This window comes from Petaurus breviceps, unplaced genomic scaffold, assembly GCF_028583685.1.
Source record: "Petaurus breviceps papuanus isolate PSGF00001 unplaced genomic scaffold, PetGlider_PUasm1.0 120, whole genome shotgun sequence".
NCBI lineage: Eukaryota > Metazoa > Chordata > Mammalia > Diprotodontia > Petauridae > Petaurus > Petaurus breviceps.
The window spans coordinates 4,176,134-4,192,437 of NW_027185627.1; the positions used below are offsets into that span (position 1 = coordinate 4,176,134).

At 38.5% G+C, this 16,304-nt stretch overlaps 1 protein-coding gene across 1 annotated transcript; it reads left to right on the forward strand.

The window, feature by feature from the left end:
• Nucleotides 1–2,878: 2,878 nt before the first annotated feature.
• On the forward strand, nucleotides 2,879–14,657 carry LOC138162578 (UPF0764 protein C16orf89 homolog). Its single transcript, XM_069089891.1, has 8 exons — nucleotides 2,879–3,202; nucleotides 4,284–4,433; nucleotides 5,933–6,083; nucleotides 6,319–6,436; nucleotides 7,194–7,329; nucleotides 7,876–7,980; nucleotides 9,727–9,771; nucleotides 13,662–14,657. Exons 1-8 carry the CDS (start codon nucleotides 3,019–3,021, stop codon nucleotides 13,760–13,762), a joined length of 990 nt encoding a protein of 329 aa, XP_068945992.1. The 5' UTR covers nucleotides 2,879–3,018; the 3' UTR covers nucleotides 13,763–14,657.
• The last annotated feature ends 1,647 nt before the right edge of the window (nucleotides 14,658–16,304 follow it).

Here is a 16,304-nt window from a genome sequence, read left to right on the forward strand (position 1 = left end):
AATTAGAATTTCATTTTCTATGTTCAAATGTTCTAGGAAGTTCTTTTTTTTCCCTTTTGGAGGACAATTGGGGTTAAGTAACTTGTCCAAGGTTACATGGCTAGTTTTTTTGTGTGTGGGTGTTAAGTGTCTGAGGCCAGAACCAAACTTGGATCCTCCTGACTCCAGGGCCGGCACTTTACTCACTGAGCTACCTAGCCGCCCCTAAGAAGTTCTTTTCTATTATTTCTTTCATTACAGTGTTAAGATTTTTGTCTTGTCATTTCTTCAAGGAGACCTGTGATTGTCTTCAAGATCAGTTTATTTTGCTTGCACAGTGAGCATGTTTTCTTTTAATGTTTTGGGTTTTGGCTTGTCCTTCTAAATTGTCCTTCACTCCTGGGTATTTGCATCCCCAGTCTACTGTTCTCCTTTCTGTTTCTTTGGAGAGGCTTGTGCTTCTGAGTGGTTTCCGTGGGGACTGGATATCCAAGCATCTCAGCCTCCTCCCATATTGGGAAATTCATGATTCACCAGCCTAGATCTCTGTCTCAGCTGATTTTGGGGTGGTCAGATCTGGGCCCAGCTGGATACTGTGCTCTTTCCTTCAGTCTTGGTGGAATGCTGCACAGCCAACACTCTCATCACCTCTCACTTAGATTATTGCAATGGCTTCCTATCTTGTCTCCCTTGCTTCCCCCCATCAAACCTCTACATGACTATCAAAGTGATTTTCCTTAAGGGCAGCTCTGACCAAATCAACTTTTTTATTCAATAAACTAAAGTGAATCCCTATTACCTTCAGGATCAAGTATAAAATCCTATGGCTTTTGATGGTCTTCATCAGTAGGCTCCAAACTTTCCATATATGATTCTTTTTCCTACACTCTGTGAACCAACCAAAATGGAATTCTTTCTGTTCCTCCCCCATGAGGTTTTATTTCCCATCTTTGCACGGCCTCATATCTGGAATAGTATCCCTCCTCACCTCTACCTCAATATCTTCGTTCCAGACCTTTAGAACTCAAGCACCACCTCAAGAGGCCTTTCCTGATGCCCCTCCTGATAGTGTTCTCCTTCGTTAAAGACTTGTACTGAATTACCCACTATTGGTTTTGTATGTACTCATGTTATACATTGTATACATTTGCTATTCTTTGTATATATTTCAGTATGTACTTTTTAGGTTCCCTGATAGAATGTGAGCTCCCTGAGAACACAGATTTTTGTTGTTGTTATATCCACAGATAGTGATTAATGAATTTGAGACACAAATTTAATTCCTTCTTATCTTTCTTTTTATTTATTTATTTTTGCTTTTTAGAGGGAGGAAGGCAGGGCAATTGGGGTTAAGTGACTTGCCCAAGGTCACACGGCTAGTTTTTGTGTTAAGTGTCTGAGGCCAGATTTGAACTCAGCTCCTCCTGACTCCAGAGCTGGTGCTCTATTTACTGTGCTACCTAGCCACCCCACCTTCTTACTTTTCAATGCAGAAAATCTACAGATAAGGAAAGAGGAAGAGCTCTTTTCCATCTCTTCCCTGTGAGTAGCCAGATTAGAATGCAAAAAGAAAACTATATATATAAAGCTTCCAACTTACTCTTTCCAACTATCATTCCTTTACCTGTGTTGTGGGAGAGAAGAAATCACCTTTCTCTATAGAAGATCATTGGACTAAGAAGGAAAGGAATTCTGCCAAGATAAACAAATACAGAATGAAAACAGATCATTTTGACAGCATCCATGAGTTCTATTTCATAAATAAAATAGCCACATGAAAGAGTAAATTAGCTTTGAAAATTGTCCTTATTTGGAGAGGAAGTCAGGGTAGCTGCTTGTGTTCTTTCTGTGGCAGACGACTGATTAAGCAAAGGTTTCAAAACTACTGGGTGTTTCTTCTACCCAGTACAAAACCTTTTGCTATGATTAGATCAAAGAAACTTTTGTGTTTTAGCTGCCTATGATGGAGCAAATTATTTTGCTATGTAACAGCCTAGGGACTTCCCCTGTACTACAGGGCTTGCTCCCTCACTAGTCATGTACAGGTCTGGAAATGACCTACTAGTCCCATAGAAAGATTATTTTGACAGATCTATAGAGAATGGGATGGGAAGAGGGGAGGTTGGGAACAGAAAAACCACTAAAAGGTTCAGTGTTACAAGGGAAGTGAGAAGTGATGAGAGCCTTAACTAGGTGGCCACGTGGACTGAGAGTGGGGACATGATAGGAAAAATATTGTTGAAATAGAATTGACAAAGCTTGATTCAAAATAGATGGTAAAGGACAGGAAAGAGTCAAGGATAACTCCGAAGTTACAAACCTGGATGACTGGAGAATGACTGTTACCTTGAAAGAAATTGGGAAATTTGTAGAAGTAACTCTAGTTGAGGAAGATGATATCATTTTGGACACAATGGGTTTGAAATGCCACTGGAGATGTCCAGAGGGCAGCTAGAAATGTAGAACTGGAGTTCAGGAAACAAATATGGCCATACAGGTTTGGGAACCATCTCTATAAGGTTGATAACTGAACCCAGGGAAGTCAAGGGCAGGACTGTCTAGGGCTTCAGAAGTAGAGTCCTAGGCTATACTTCTGAAAGGACCCTAGAAATCATCTGGTCAGAAGAGACTACAGAAAATGAATGCTGGGAGAGAATAAGCTTTCTATCCCCTACTCTCCCCTCATCAGGCTGTGCCTGTGACAATAATGCGTTCCTAAGAAGGGCTACTACTTAATCCAGTCACACTGACCTTCTACCCTCCCCTCACCCTGGGGTTCTAACCTACAATCAAAGTCATACCCAACATACCTTTTGCATAGCCCTTTACTCACTACTTATGGCCAGTTCCAAACCAGCTGCCCTAGAGTACAGAGTTGGCATTCATCAGCTTGTCTAGGGTAATAGAAATCTTTGTTCTTCATTTTGACCAATAAGGGAGCAGGGTTGGGGGAGGAGGTAGTTAAGGGAGATTAGTGTGTGAGACACCCAGCACAAGGAACTGCTGCAAACCACTTGGCTGAGTGGAGGGGATTGAGACATGTACTTACTGGGGCTGCTGCTGCTAATGCTGCTGTTACCACCCCTGTCTCTCCAAAAATCAGAGACCAAGGTTGCCATGGGGAAAGTGATCCTTTCTGCTCTGGAGAAAGCCACCTTCTATTTTGAGAAGAGATATAGGGAATTTAATCTGGATTCATTGATGGGATTTTTGATGCTAAAAGGTAGGATGATTTTGTTTTTTACACAGGTTGGCTAGCAACTGAAATTATTTTTACGACTTTCTATTGATGGTAAGCCTTGGGCACAGAAGATGATCTGGAATTAGAACTTTTAAATTTTGAAACTTAGGAAGGATACATGCCTTTTGATCATTTGGCGATCTTGGCTTTGCTTCTTTTAGCTTTTTGATAAATACAAAGAATTTTAAGAAATAATAAAGAAATAAAAATTGAAAACATAGTTGCTTAAAAAATACTGCAGACCAACCAAGCAGATAGGGGTAAGCAGTCTTTATGGCTCATTCTTTTTTTCAAAATCTTACTAACAAGCCTAACAAGATGGGATTAAAAAAGCTATTCTATGAAGAACCCAGAATAGGGGCTCCAAGAGGAAAGGGAAGTTTCTCTCAGTTAGCAGACTCTGCAGGGTACTTGGTTGGTCAAGGTATTTACCAAGAAAGGTGGGAACATTGTAGGAGTTCCTTGACTATGTTCAATAACTTTTTCTATGGAGAGTGAGGAACACCAGCAACCTTGAAAACTATCTAATTCAATTTTCTTTGCTCATCTGGGGATACAAAGCAATGGATCTTTTTTTCAATCTCTGAAAAATAAAGAAGTTGAGTTCTCCTACTATGGTCATTTCATCCTTCAGCTTTCTTGAGATCCTATTCCTCAGATTTACAAAAGTTAGTCAGAAGCTTTCAACATGTGACTTCATTCATTGTCCCATCAGCGTTCTGAGGAAATAAGGGCATTTATCTTTTGGACAATTTTTGGAATGGAGAAAGGGACTTGCTATAGGTCATACTGGAAAAAATTAAGGGCTGAGCCTCCCTTGCTTCCAGCCTCCTTGTCCCTCTTCCCTTTATACCACCTGAGAGATTGAATTGTAAAGTGGGGTGGGAATTGGTACCTCCTGCCTAGTGGAGAGACCTAAAACAATAATGGTGAATTTTTAGGAAAAAGCAGCTTTTGCCTAATAAGTAGGAATGAGATTCAGGGACATTTCTCTCAATCGAGAGAACCAAAGCACATCTATGGAACAATATCTGAGTCACAGACCTGCCCTATTCCTTTACAGAACAGCTAACTGAAGTCCTGAAAAAATGGACCCATGACTCTCACCTGAAATCCCTAACCTTGAGTGTTGAGGAGATACTAAAAAGGTTGTCAGTAATCATCCCCAGAGCCAAAGTTTTCCTCAAAATTGTTGACTTCAAATACTTAACAGGTAAGATGGGTGAAGACAGAATTTCTTTGGTAACATAGGATTTGAAAATAATTTGTCATTCTAGAGGTTATCTTCTAGACAAACAGGTCTACCCTCCATGCTTGAATGATCATGACAGAACTATGGAACTGAGTGGACAAATAGCCATTCATACTTAACACATCACCAGGAACATAGTACTTGCCTGAGACGCAGTAGTAGAAATCTTCTCCTCTCAAAATTGCTTCAGATACTAAAACATCCCTCCGGCAGCTCCAGGTTTCCACCTAGAGAAATGGGCCTATGTTGGAAGTTCAGCATTTAATATCATCATGGTTAATGTCACCCTAAGTAGACACTCTGTGGACAGCGTAAGGAACCCTAAATTTCTAACCAAACCAGGAATGCCTCCTTTGTGTTTTTTTTTAAATTAAATATCCCTCAGTAATGATATTCTCTGGGACTTAATGTGCCCATTAAGAACCTCTTCCAGTTAATAAGAATTATATTTCCTGATTGATTTCAGTCTCACATTTTGAAAAGCTAGTGTTGTCCATAAGACTCAAGCTATCTGCCTTCAAGGTGATACATGAGGGTGCTATGGAAAAAGCACAGGTTCTGGGGGCAGATGTCTTAAGTTAATATCCTGACTCTAACACTGCTTGTGTGATCTTGGAGAAGTCAGTTAACCTCCCTGGTCTCGCGGACTAACTGGTCTCTGAGGTTACTGCTACCGTAGTTCCAGAGTTATAATTTTTGATCCTTGTAGGATCTATGATCTTACAAGAAGCCTGGGTATGGGACAGGTATATCTAGAATATCCATGGGCAGAAATACAATTCCCAGACCAATGTGTGTTGGACCATGTGGTTACTGAAATCCCTTCCAACTCTCAAATTCTGTGATTTGGTGAGAAGCCACTGTCAGTCAGGCAAGAAGCATTTATTGAGTGCTTATTGTGTGCCAGGCAGTGGGCACAAGGCCTTTGTATTGGGAATACAAAAAGAAGCAAAAAATGTGGTCTTGTAATTCAAGGAGCTAACTTTCTAATGGAGGAGGCAACACTCAAATAATAATAATTAGATGAGCTAACATTTATATACTACCTATTATGTGCCAGGTATTGTGCGAAACACTTTAAAATATTAATTTATTTGATCCACACAAGGACCCTGGCAGGGAAGAGCTATTACTATCCCCATTTACAGAAGAGAGAACTGAGGCAAACAGAGAAGTTAAATGACTTACCTAGGGTCACAAAACAAGTATCTGAGGAGGCATTTGAACTCAGGTCTTCCTGACTCTAGGCCCATGACTCAATCAACTAGTTTACCTAGCTACCCCAAATAATTACGAACACAAAAAACGTGTAAATGGAAGGTAATCTTAGAGGGAAAGGAATGGGGAAAAGGCAAGGAAAGGAAGGAGATGGACCAAGAAAGGCCTTGATTTGTCAAAGGTTACACAAAATTACCTCCTTTTACTGTGTCACTGATCACTTGCTCTTTCAAATCTGACAGAATTCCAAGAGACTCTACAACCAGATTTCTGGAAGCTTTCTCATTCATGGAGTCACACAAACACTTCAATGATTTACTCCAAGTTTGGCAACTCAAAACCTTTTCCAGCAAAATTAAGTGATTCATGCATGACACTGTTATTAGGAACCAAGTGAGTTCAGTTGTCCTTTTTCTTTCTTCCCTGGATGGAAAAGTATTAATAGTCACCCTTCCCAAATAAACTCTTCTCATGGTACTTGCTTCTATTTCTATGTGCTATTCAAGCCTATGTCTAGTTTCTACAATGGTATTACAAAAGCCTGTGCCAGCATGGCCCAGCCTATAGCTCTCCTGAACTTAATTCATTGCTTTTCCTATATAACACCCTGGAACTGCTTGCTCCTCAGGGAGAAGAATGGACAGCCCTGCAGAGTCACTGACTACTGCATGGGAATTATGACTGCACCTGGAAAAAGTGGTGAAGAATTGGTTAGACAGCTCTTCTACTTCCTAATAGCCAAAATGGTAGGTGCCAGTAGGTCACTTCAGAGGACCAGACGTGGACCAGCAGCACCACACACTGGACAAGTATTTTAATGGTGATAAAAAAAATCAGAGAAAGACAAATATAATTTTTCCCTTTAGTATATAATTCATTGTGCATATTTTTTCCTAATCTGTAAGGCATCTCACTTTCTTTCTAGGGACCAGCAATTTTCTGCTTAAAGCATTAACTTATTTATTTTTATTTGTACCTTCCCATTTGAGCAAGGATCTCTCTACTACTGTTTGAATTAGCAGTTAAAAAAAAAAAGCCTGCTTGCCTTCCTGTTCCTTTGAATATGTCAGATGTTTGTGATCCAAAATTGGAGGTGGGAAGAGTTGTCAATAACTAAGAGCTTAGTGAAATGTTTTAAAATACTTTTAAAAATTCAAAAGTTCCCTTGGCATAGGAAGAACTAGCTTTTTACTTTTGATAAGAATAGAAATAAGTAGGTGAGTGGATGACATCTGGGTTTTTGAACTAATGGTCTCTCAGATGCTGCTATAGCTGTTTTTCCAAAAGATTAAAAGGGTTATTTTTAGATAACACTGCATTTATAGGTACTAATGAAACAACACAGGAAACTTTTTGCAGAAGGAATCCAGATAATAGGCTTCACCTTAAATACACTGACAGTTTAAAAATCTATTTCAAAACCATAACTTTTGCATATAAGAACTGCCACTCACTGCTACTAGCAATGCTCATTTCAATGCTCTCTGGTTGTCTGTTCCTTAGAAAGAATGCTCAAATGATATATTCCTCCGATCAAAATACTACATGGACATCTTTTGTGCTAACATGATGGAACTGAACTTGAAAACAGAAAAAAACGGATTCTCATTCCAAAATAAAAATTTCTTCATGACATATAGTATGAATTGCCTTCCATTCTACAGATAAGTGCAAATTATCTTCCTTGCCCTTAAAGACACAAACATGTGCACACACACACAAACACATTCTGTGTCATACTGTTTGTCACAACCCTGCTCCCCTAAACTACTGAAGAATGAGAGAACTTTTAACTGACAAGCCTCAAAAGCCCTTGGTGTCAGGGATAAAGCAAACCCAAATGTTAGAGCTTCTTTAGCTTGAAAACCCAAATCTCATCAGGACTTTCCATCACACAAAGAACCTATGAATTTCATCCAACATTGACTGAAAGCTCTTAATGGGGGAGGGGACGCTAAAATGAAAGTTGAACTAAGCTGTGCCTCCTGTTGCTATAGCAAAGATGTAGTCTTCTCTGCTAGCCAAGAGTCCCAGTGGCTCAACAGATTCAGTTTTGCTCAGCTTGGTACTGAGCCCTGGGAACACAGAAGGCATGCAAATGGGAACAGAGACAGGTTTATGGGAAGGACTGTCAAAGGCACCCAGCATGTTGGGAAGATGACTAATCCCATCTTCTTTTCCTCAGTCATGCTCTGTGGATTTTCTGGGTACTCAGATTTCTACAAGATCCAATGGATTAAGACTATTCTCAAATGGCAGAATGCTGAGGAAGGATGCTATTGGAAGATTTGTAAGTAAAGTTGACTGCCATGGTGGTAGGGAATTTGAGTTAGAGAAGATCCAATGCAATCTGGCATATTCCATTAGGCGAGGTTGTAGCATCAGGCCCTTGGATTCCTTAGAAATATCAAATGCCATTTCCTCAAAACAGTTGATAGGGTGAGATTGAGGAAGTGTGTGTGTGTGTGTGTGTGTGTGTGTGTGTTGTGTTGGGGAGCTAGAGCTATTAAGAGTAAGGAAAACTGCTGATTAGTAAGGGCTACAAAGATTTGCATGTAAACACACACAATAAACTGAAGGTCTGGAGATAAAGGCTAAAATATGCAAAGCTCACCAAATGGGATCTAGTTAGCTACCTAAAAGGCCAATATTATACAGAACACACAATGATCTTTTTGAAATCAGATATATGAATTATTGACTATGTCCCCAAGATATAAATTAGACAGTCTGTGGGACCTAGCTGTCTTTTACACTGCCTTCTACCATACTGATTTCCTCTTTGATTGTTACATTTTTGAAAACCAAGCAGAGAGAATGCCTGCTTGTAAATACAATAAATGACAATGAAGAAGGAGCCAGGTCCTCCTCTGAATTCTGAAGAAAACAGTAAAGTTGTTTCTGTCACATACATCTTGACATCAGAGGTAGTCTTAGTTCCTGGATACACAGAGAAGAGGCCTGAGAGGCAGTCTATCCCACCCTATATAAGGTAGTCCCAGATAATTTTTTTCACAATAACATCAATGACAATTATAACCAAACCCCACTGCTAAGTCACAAAACCCTGCTCTAATAGTGCTGGACAAATCACCCATTTCTAACATTGTTCCCATGGAATATTCCTCTTTAATGCCATTTCTCTTAACATCATCTTTATGGAGAATGAATTAAAGGCCTTAAGAGAATGTAGGCCTATACTCACTACTGAAAGCAAGAAATAGTGGGTTCAGCATTAGAGTTCTAGTCTATAAAACTTTAAGGACAACAGAGAAACAAATTTAAGAAGAGCAAGTGATCACTGTGGATGAGCAACTTTTGAGACAAAGATTTATTTGGAAAATGATGATGATGATTACTCATCATAAACTTTTACTGACTGCCAACAGTGCAGTGAGGCCTTCACAAAAATCACATCAGAGACCTGCCTCTATGCTTGGTGTCCATAATCTCTATCTAAGGGACAGATAAGACAAAACATTATGAGAAGAAAAACACTTTCAGGGAAGAAAGGAACTGAGCTCAAGGCTTCACAGTGGAGTTTCTAAATTGAAATCATTCAAATGGAGGTTGTGAAAGGAGCTGATAATAAGGAGGAATTTTAAGGCAGAGGGAAAACTGTGGCAGAATAAAAAAAATTCTAGAACAAAAGGAAGAAAACATAATAATCCTCCACATTTATATAACACTATAAGGTCATATAAGATAAAGAAAATAAAAACAAGCACATTTTATTTTTATTTTATTTTTGCTTTTTGGAGGGGGGAAGGCAGGGGTATTGGGGTTAAGTGACTTGCCCAAGGTCACATGTCTAGTAAGTGCTAAGTGTCTGAGGTAAGATTTGAACTCAGGTCCTCTTGACTCCAGGGCTGGTGTTCTATTCCTTGTACCACCTAGCTGCCCCAAGCACATTTTAGAAGTGAAAAAATGTAAGAAGTTTCCTGCAAAAAGTCAGGAATGATGGAGATGAGAATGGAGGAAAAGACAAGAATTTGTACATATTCATGATATTCCCCTCTTTATCTTCTCTCACTAGTTGTCATTGGAAATCGGCCATTAATGAGAGACAATCATCCCGAAGGTAAAATTCTTGAAAACAAGTAATATGTATTTCAAGTCCATGAAGACAGCCAGTTAAATACTATACATGCCTGTCCTCATACACAAATACATCTTGTTTCACTAAAAAAAAACACAATATAACTTGTCAGATATATATTGCATTTGGTCTTCTGAAAATAAACATTTAGAGTACATTCTTTAGGGAAGAAATGGAGGAAAGACCATCATCAGTGTCAGGCAGTCCAGAAGACTTAACGATGAAAGACTTGGGGATGAAAAAATGGCAAAAATAAGAACAGTTGGGATATATAGGCCTAATCTAAATACTTGCTGCCATTTCCTACTTCTCTAACAATCTGATGCAGTGGTTTTTTTTTTTCTTTTCTTAGCAATTCATTTTCAAGGTTTAGGTTCAAGCAGAGAGCAAGATAGGAACTTGTTTGGTTGTCTTAGCATCTTTCTAAGAAAGATAATTGCTTTTAGTGGTCAGAGTAACTAAAAAAAGCTAACTAAATTTAGATCTTTTCAAGATCTCAGTCCTTGTTGGCCATCTAGTCTATCCCTGTATCAAAGAATCTTTGTTTTAATGTGCCTGACAAGTAGTCATCTAGCCTGTGCTTAAAGACTTCTAAGGAGGGGTGATCCACCAGCTTGTGAGGAAACCCTTTCTAGTCTTCAATAGCTCAAATTGTGAGGAAATTTTTCTTGACATCAAGCCTACATTTGCCTCTCTGGAACTTCCATCCACTGCTCCTGGTTCTACCCTCTGGGGTCAAGTAGAACAAATCTTTTCCCTCTTGCATATCACAGTCCTTCAAACAGATATGATAGATATCATATCCTCCCCATCCCAATTCTTTTCTCTACCTTAGACATGCTCAGTTCCTTAAACCTTTCCTCGTGTGTCATGAAGTGAGGCCCTTCATCATTCCAGTTGGGCTTCTCTAGATACTCTCCAGTTAATCAATATCCTTCTTAAATTCTGTTACCTAGAGCTGAAATACATTACTCCAAATGAGGTCTGAAAAGGGCAGATTCCAGTGGGATTCTCACCTCCATATTCCAGGAAGCTCTGCCTCTCCTAATGCTGTCCAAGATTGCATTAGCTTTTGGGGCTGCCACATCCTGCTTCTGAATCATATCGAGCTTGTAGTCCACTAAAACATTTCCAGAACAACTGCTCTCTAACCACACTATGCCCAAATTATATTTATTGAGGTTGATTTTTTTGTACCCACGTGTAAGACTTTACATTTATCCTTACTGAATTTCATCTTATTAGATTTAAAGCTCTAAGCTCTAGCCTATCAAGAACATTTTAGATCGCAACTCTACCATCCATCTCATTTTGATATCAGCTCTAAATATAGTCTCTATTTCTTTATTGAAGTCATTAATAAAAATATTAAACAGTATTGGCTCAAGCACAGATACCAGGAGTTCTGCACCAGAAACCTGCTATGGTGACACTGAACCAAGGGTATGCTGGCAAATGTTTAACAATCAGGCTTTCCAGAAAAAAAAAAATGGATTCACATACATTTTAATTTTAATCTTCATCATTAACACTTTCTTAAATCTAGATAATTGTAGCACCAATGCAATATTTACAGCACTGACAGTGACTATAAATATACTTGCATAGTTCTCAATCACAAAATATAAGTCTCCTATAAAGCCAGAAGCAAAACATTTTTTCAGACACCAGAAAACCAAATCCCAAAACCAGTAAGCTGATTGCATCATAGTAGCAAAGAAGTTAATAAGCCATAACAGCACAGAGAGCCACAGCATCCTTTAACCTTCCCAACAAACCAATATTTTTACTCACAAGCCTGACTGACTCCCTGGGACCTGTGCTCTCCTCCTCCCAGTCTCACAAGCTCTGACTCCCAACTTCCTGAGGACTCTGTTCTATCTTTCAGCAAACTCCTCCCACCACAGGCTCCATGTGATTATATGCATCCTATTAGAGGGCAGAGTTATTTTCAAAGCAAGGAAGATCTTCAAATTCCAATCACCGCTACAATAATCTACAAAACAATACATAAAGTCTTGACTTAAACTGATTGCATATTTATGAGTTGCAAATTCTCACAATGAAAATTTAACAACCAGCTCTTGCACACTAGAATTGGCTACAGTACATCCTTGAATAAAACTATTTCCAAGTGCCCTTTGAATCTGCCATCCAACAAGTTCTGAATCCATCTGATTATAATATTGTCTAATCCATATGACTCCATTCTCTACAAAAAATAGTATGAAATATTTAGTCAAGAGTTTTGCTGAACTCCAGGTAAACTATGCCCAGAGCATTTTCCTCATCTACCTATTTAATAATCCTTTTAAAAAAGTAAATGGGGATAGTCTAGTGTGACTTGTTCTTGATGTAGACAAACTACTTTTTTGTAATCATCTTTCTAGAGGCTTGCTAACTATCTCTTTAACGATCCATCCTAGAATATTCTGAGGAATCAAAGTCAAATTCACTGGGCTAGAGTTTACAAGTTTTCTTTTTTTTTTTTAATAGGGAAAATACTTGTTCTTTTCCCAGTCATGTGGTACATTTCCCATTTTCCATGATCTTTCAAATGTTTCTGACATGATGGTGTTCCTGTGTGATTTCAGAATTTCATTCTTCAGCATGTCTCATTTCTCTGGGTTCAACTTCTCCAGCAGTATTTTGCTTCTTGGGACCCTACCTGTTTTCTCTGAGCCCTTTGAAATTTGCTTTTCTAAAATCTAGGGTGTCTGACTATGCCTAGATTTCCTTTCATCTATTAAAACTCTAGGATAGAGTGGTGATTTTCCCCTGCTGTTCCCATTATTTCCACCCCAGCACCACTTCCTCTCCATTAGTGAAAATAAGATCCAGAATAGAATTTCTCCTTGTTGGCTTTTGAAGGATGAAATGATCAATCAGGCAAGTCAGGAGGTTATTAACTGACTTCATAGCATGATAGCTCCAGCATGTGTCTTGATGATTGAAGTCTCTCATCACTCTATTATAACTCTGTGCCAAGTTTGTAATCTACTTCCCAAACTCCTTACCCATTTCTTCTTTATATCCAGATAGATCATAGTATATTCAAATAACAAAATTTTCTTCCATTTTTCCATCCTTTGACTTCCATACAAATACTCTCCATCATACTTTCTCCCTTTGGGTCCTGGGTTTCTTCACATGAATATATATCCTTAATATCCTTTACTTCTGTTTGTTTTTTAAAGGGGTGTACACATTCATAGCAATGGTCTTATAAAAGATTTTATCCCAGCAAGCCTCATGAATATCTATGAGGTCACATTTACCCTCTTGCATTAGGACCTTTAATTTCTTGTTTCCTTTTCTTTTCTTTTGTCTTTTTTTTGGGGGGGGAGGCAAGGCAATTGGGGTTAAGTGACTTGTTCAAGGTCACACAGCTAGTTAAGTGTCAAGTGTTTGAGATTTGAACTCAGGTCCTCCTGATTCCAGGGCCAGTACTGTATTCACTGCATCACCTAGCTGCCCCCTATCTTGTTTCTTTTAAACATATAAGTTCATTTAGTATTGTGGAAACAGAAGAAAAGATGTAAGATTGGGATGGAGGAGTAAGGCAATCTTTAATCTGTCCATTTCTGCATGTGTCTGGACTCCTTCCCCCTCTTAGTTTCTGTAAAATGGGAGAACGCCTTGGCTCCATCATATCCTAGGGAAAATGTTCAAATGAATAAAGAAAGACATGTGACACAGTTGGAGATGAAAAACCTTTCTAAATAAAATAAGGCATTATTCCCACATGAAGTTAAATGTCCATACCTGAAGCTGAATAAATGAGTGATGACATCAGTGTGTAACTATGATAACCCTCAGTAGCAATGAAGAGCATGCCTGATGTGCTGCCTAACAAGGTTCTTTCTCCCCAGGTGGGTGTTCTTCCCTGAATACAGCAGCAGCAGTTGCTTCCTTGGGTGGCTTTCTTTATTACTTTACGGAAAATTCACCAACCATTGATAGATTCCATTAATGCCTTACAACAACCAACCAGAAACCAAAATGAATGACTCTGTACCTGATAATCCTTTTTGTAATAAGTTCCCTTGGGTCCTGAGTTTATATATATTTCTAAGGAAAGAGATCAACAAAGTACAGGCAACAGATTAGAAAAACCTTGTGTTATTCTGAATCAAGGTTAGCAAAGATAGAAGAAGGAGCAAAGTAACAATATTAATTGTATACAACAAAATTATTTCATGAATGATCCCCAGGAATAATCAAAGTCAATTGGATCCAACCTATATTAAGTACCTTTTATGTTGAGAGAACTGTGGTAGTTGCTAGGGGAGATAGAAGAATGAATAGTATTGCTTTTCTCACAGAACTTAAACTAAAAGTGTCTCTTCTACCCCATGGAAATGTAAATTCCAGTTATCCCATGCCAGGAAATTCTGAGGTTAGGGATTCTTAGGCCTCACAAATCCCCACTTATTGTTAACAGACTAGGAGGTATCACATATGGTATCATAAGTAGGTAAATGTGGTAATACCAGGAATAGGATACTACAATGATCATAGTTTAAAAAATTATACTTCACAGCATCTGCTTACAGAGCGAACCCTCCAGAACATTTAATTCTCACAGTTCTTTTGGTCTCATAATTAATGGTATTTGATTTTAAATTATAAATGATTACTCACAATGCGACAAATAAGGACTCATCTCAATGGACTTACCAAACACAGATTATTAAAGACTTCTTCCTACTCTGCTCTGCTGATGATCCCTTTTGGGGAACCTAAGTATTGTTTAACAGTCTTCCACAGCTCAGCTCCTTTGCTTCCACAATCTGTGTAGCTATCTTTAGGGATAATCGATTTTATAGAGGCATATGTCTAGACTAATAAATTAAATTTGCATTCAATTAATAGTGTGGTTTTTCCCCCTGTTATTTTGGATGCAGAAATTTGTAAAAGGCCTGTGCTTTCAGAATCTACACAATACAGATTCCATCGTAATATGTGAAAGTGTGTTTAGGTGTTAATTGTTCTGATATTTTCAGTGTAGGAAATTTAAGCTTCTCTGATAATAATATTGCAGGAATAGCACTTTTACTCAAGAGTGCATCTTCTAGTAATAATTTAAATCCATATATGATGAAAGTACATCTGAATTCCTGTGGCTGAAGTTCTCAAACCTGTTGTCTCCTATGGACCCTGCAGGAGCCATAGGATGTGTCCACATGCCGTCCCTGGGACTGGTCATTCACAGCTAGTAGCTATTAGGTGTTTGACAATCAGACTCCAGAGTCTTATGGCTAAAAGATACCTTTAAAATTCATTTCCTTTTACTACAAGATGTATCACATTTAAGCCATCACCAAATGATAAAAAATTATTCGTTAGTGAGTGACCTCTTTAGGAGATTTTAACAACTTCCTTAATTATTACTCATTTCTATTTAAATACTGCCACCCTCTAGATACACTGCAAGATGAAAAATAGTTGGTAATCATCTTCTATAAATGAGCATCAGAACTAAAACATTAGCTTCTTTTGGGGTTGAATATATCCCAGGATTTTTTTTTTATCATTATATGTACAGGTTATACTCTATCTTTTTAATCATCTTTACAGATCTCTTAATCCTCTTCATTTCCCTCTTAAAGGTATAGAATCTAGAGAAATGCTCTTGACAATTTGATTTTTTATCTTGTGGCCTTATGGGAAATTAGTGGGTCAGACATCTTGCCAGTCAGATTGGCTAAGATGACAAATGCTGGAGAGGATGTGGGCAAACTGGAACACTAATGCATTGTTGGTGGAGCTGTGAACTGATCCAGCCTTTCTGGAAGGCAATCTGGAATTATGCCCAAAGGGCTATAAATACTTTCATACCCTTTGATCCAGCAATACCACTCCTAGGGTTATATCCCAAAGAGATCATAGAAGTGGGAGGAAGACCCATATGTACAAAAATATTTACAGCAGCTCTTTTTGTGGTGGCAAAGAATTGGAAATCAAGGGGGTGCCCATCACTTGGGGAATGGCTGAACAAGTTGTGGTATATGCATGTTATGGAATACTATTGTGCTATAAGAAACGAGGAGCAGATGGTCTTCATATTTACCTGGAGAGGCTTATACAAACTGATGCTGAGTGAGAAGAGTAGAACCAGGAGAAATTTGTACACAATTACAGACACAACGTATGTATGATGACCAATTGTGATAGACTAGACTTTTCTCAGCAATGCAGTGATATAAGTCAATCCCAAAAGACTCATGATGGAGAGAAATATGTGCATCCAGAGAAAGAACTAGAAAGAACTTAGTTTATATCCAGGTGGAAGCAAAATACCTGATCTTTTTTCTTCTCTTGTTTGGTTTTATGTCCTCTTTACCATTTTTTCATTCCATCTGATACAATCCATCTTTATAACCTGACTAATATATAATATGAAAGTATTTAAAGATCTTATACTTGACCATATGCCACCATGGGGGGGAAGGAAGGGAGGGGGACAATGTGAAACACAAGGAATTGTGTAATTGAATCCTGTAAACTAAAAG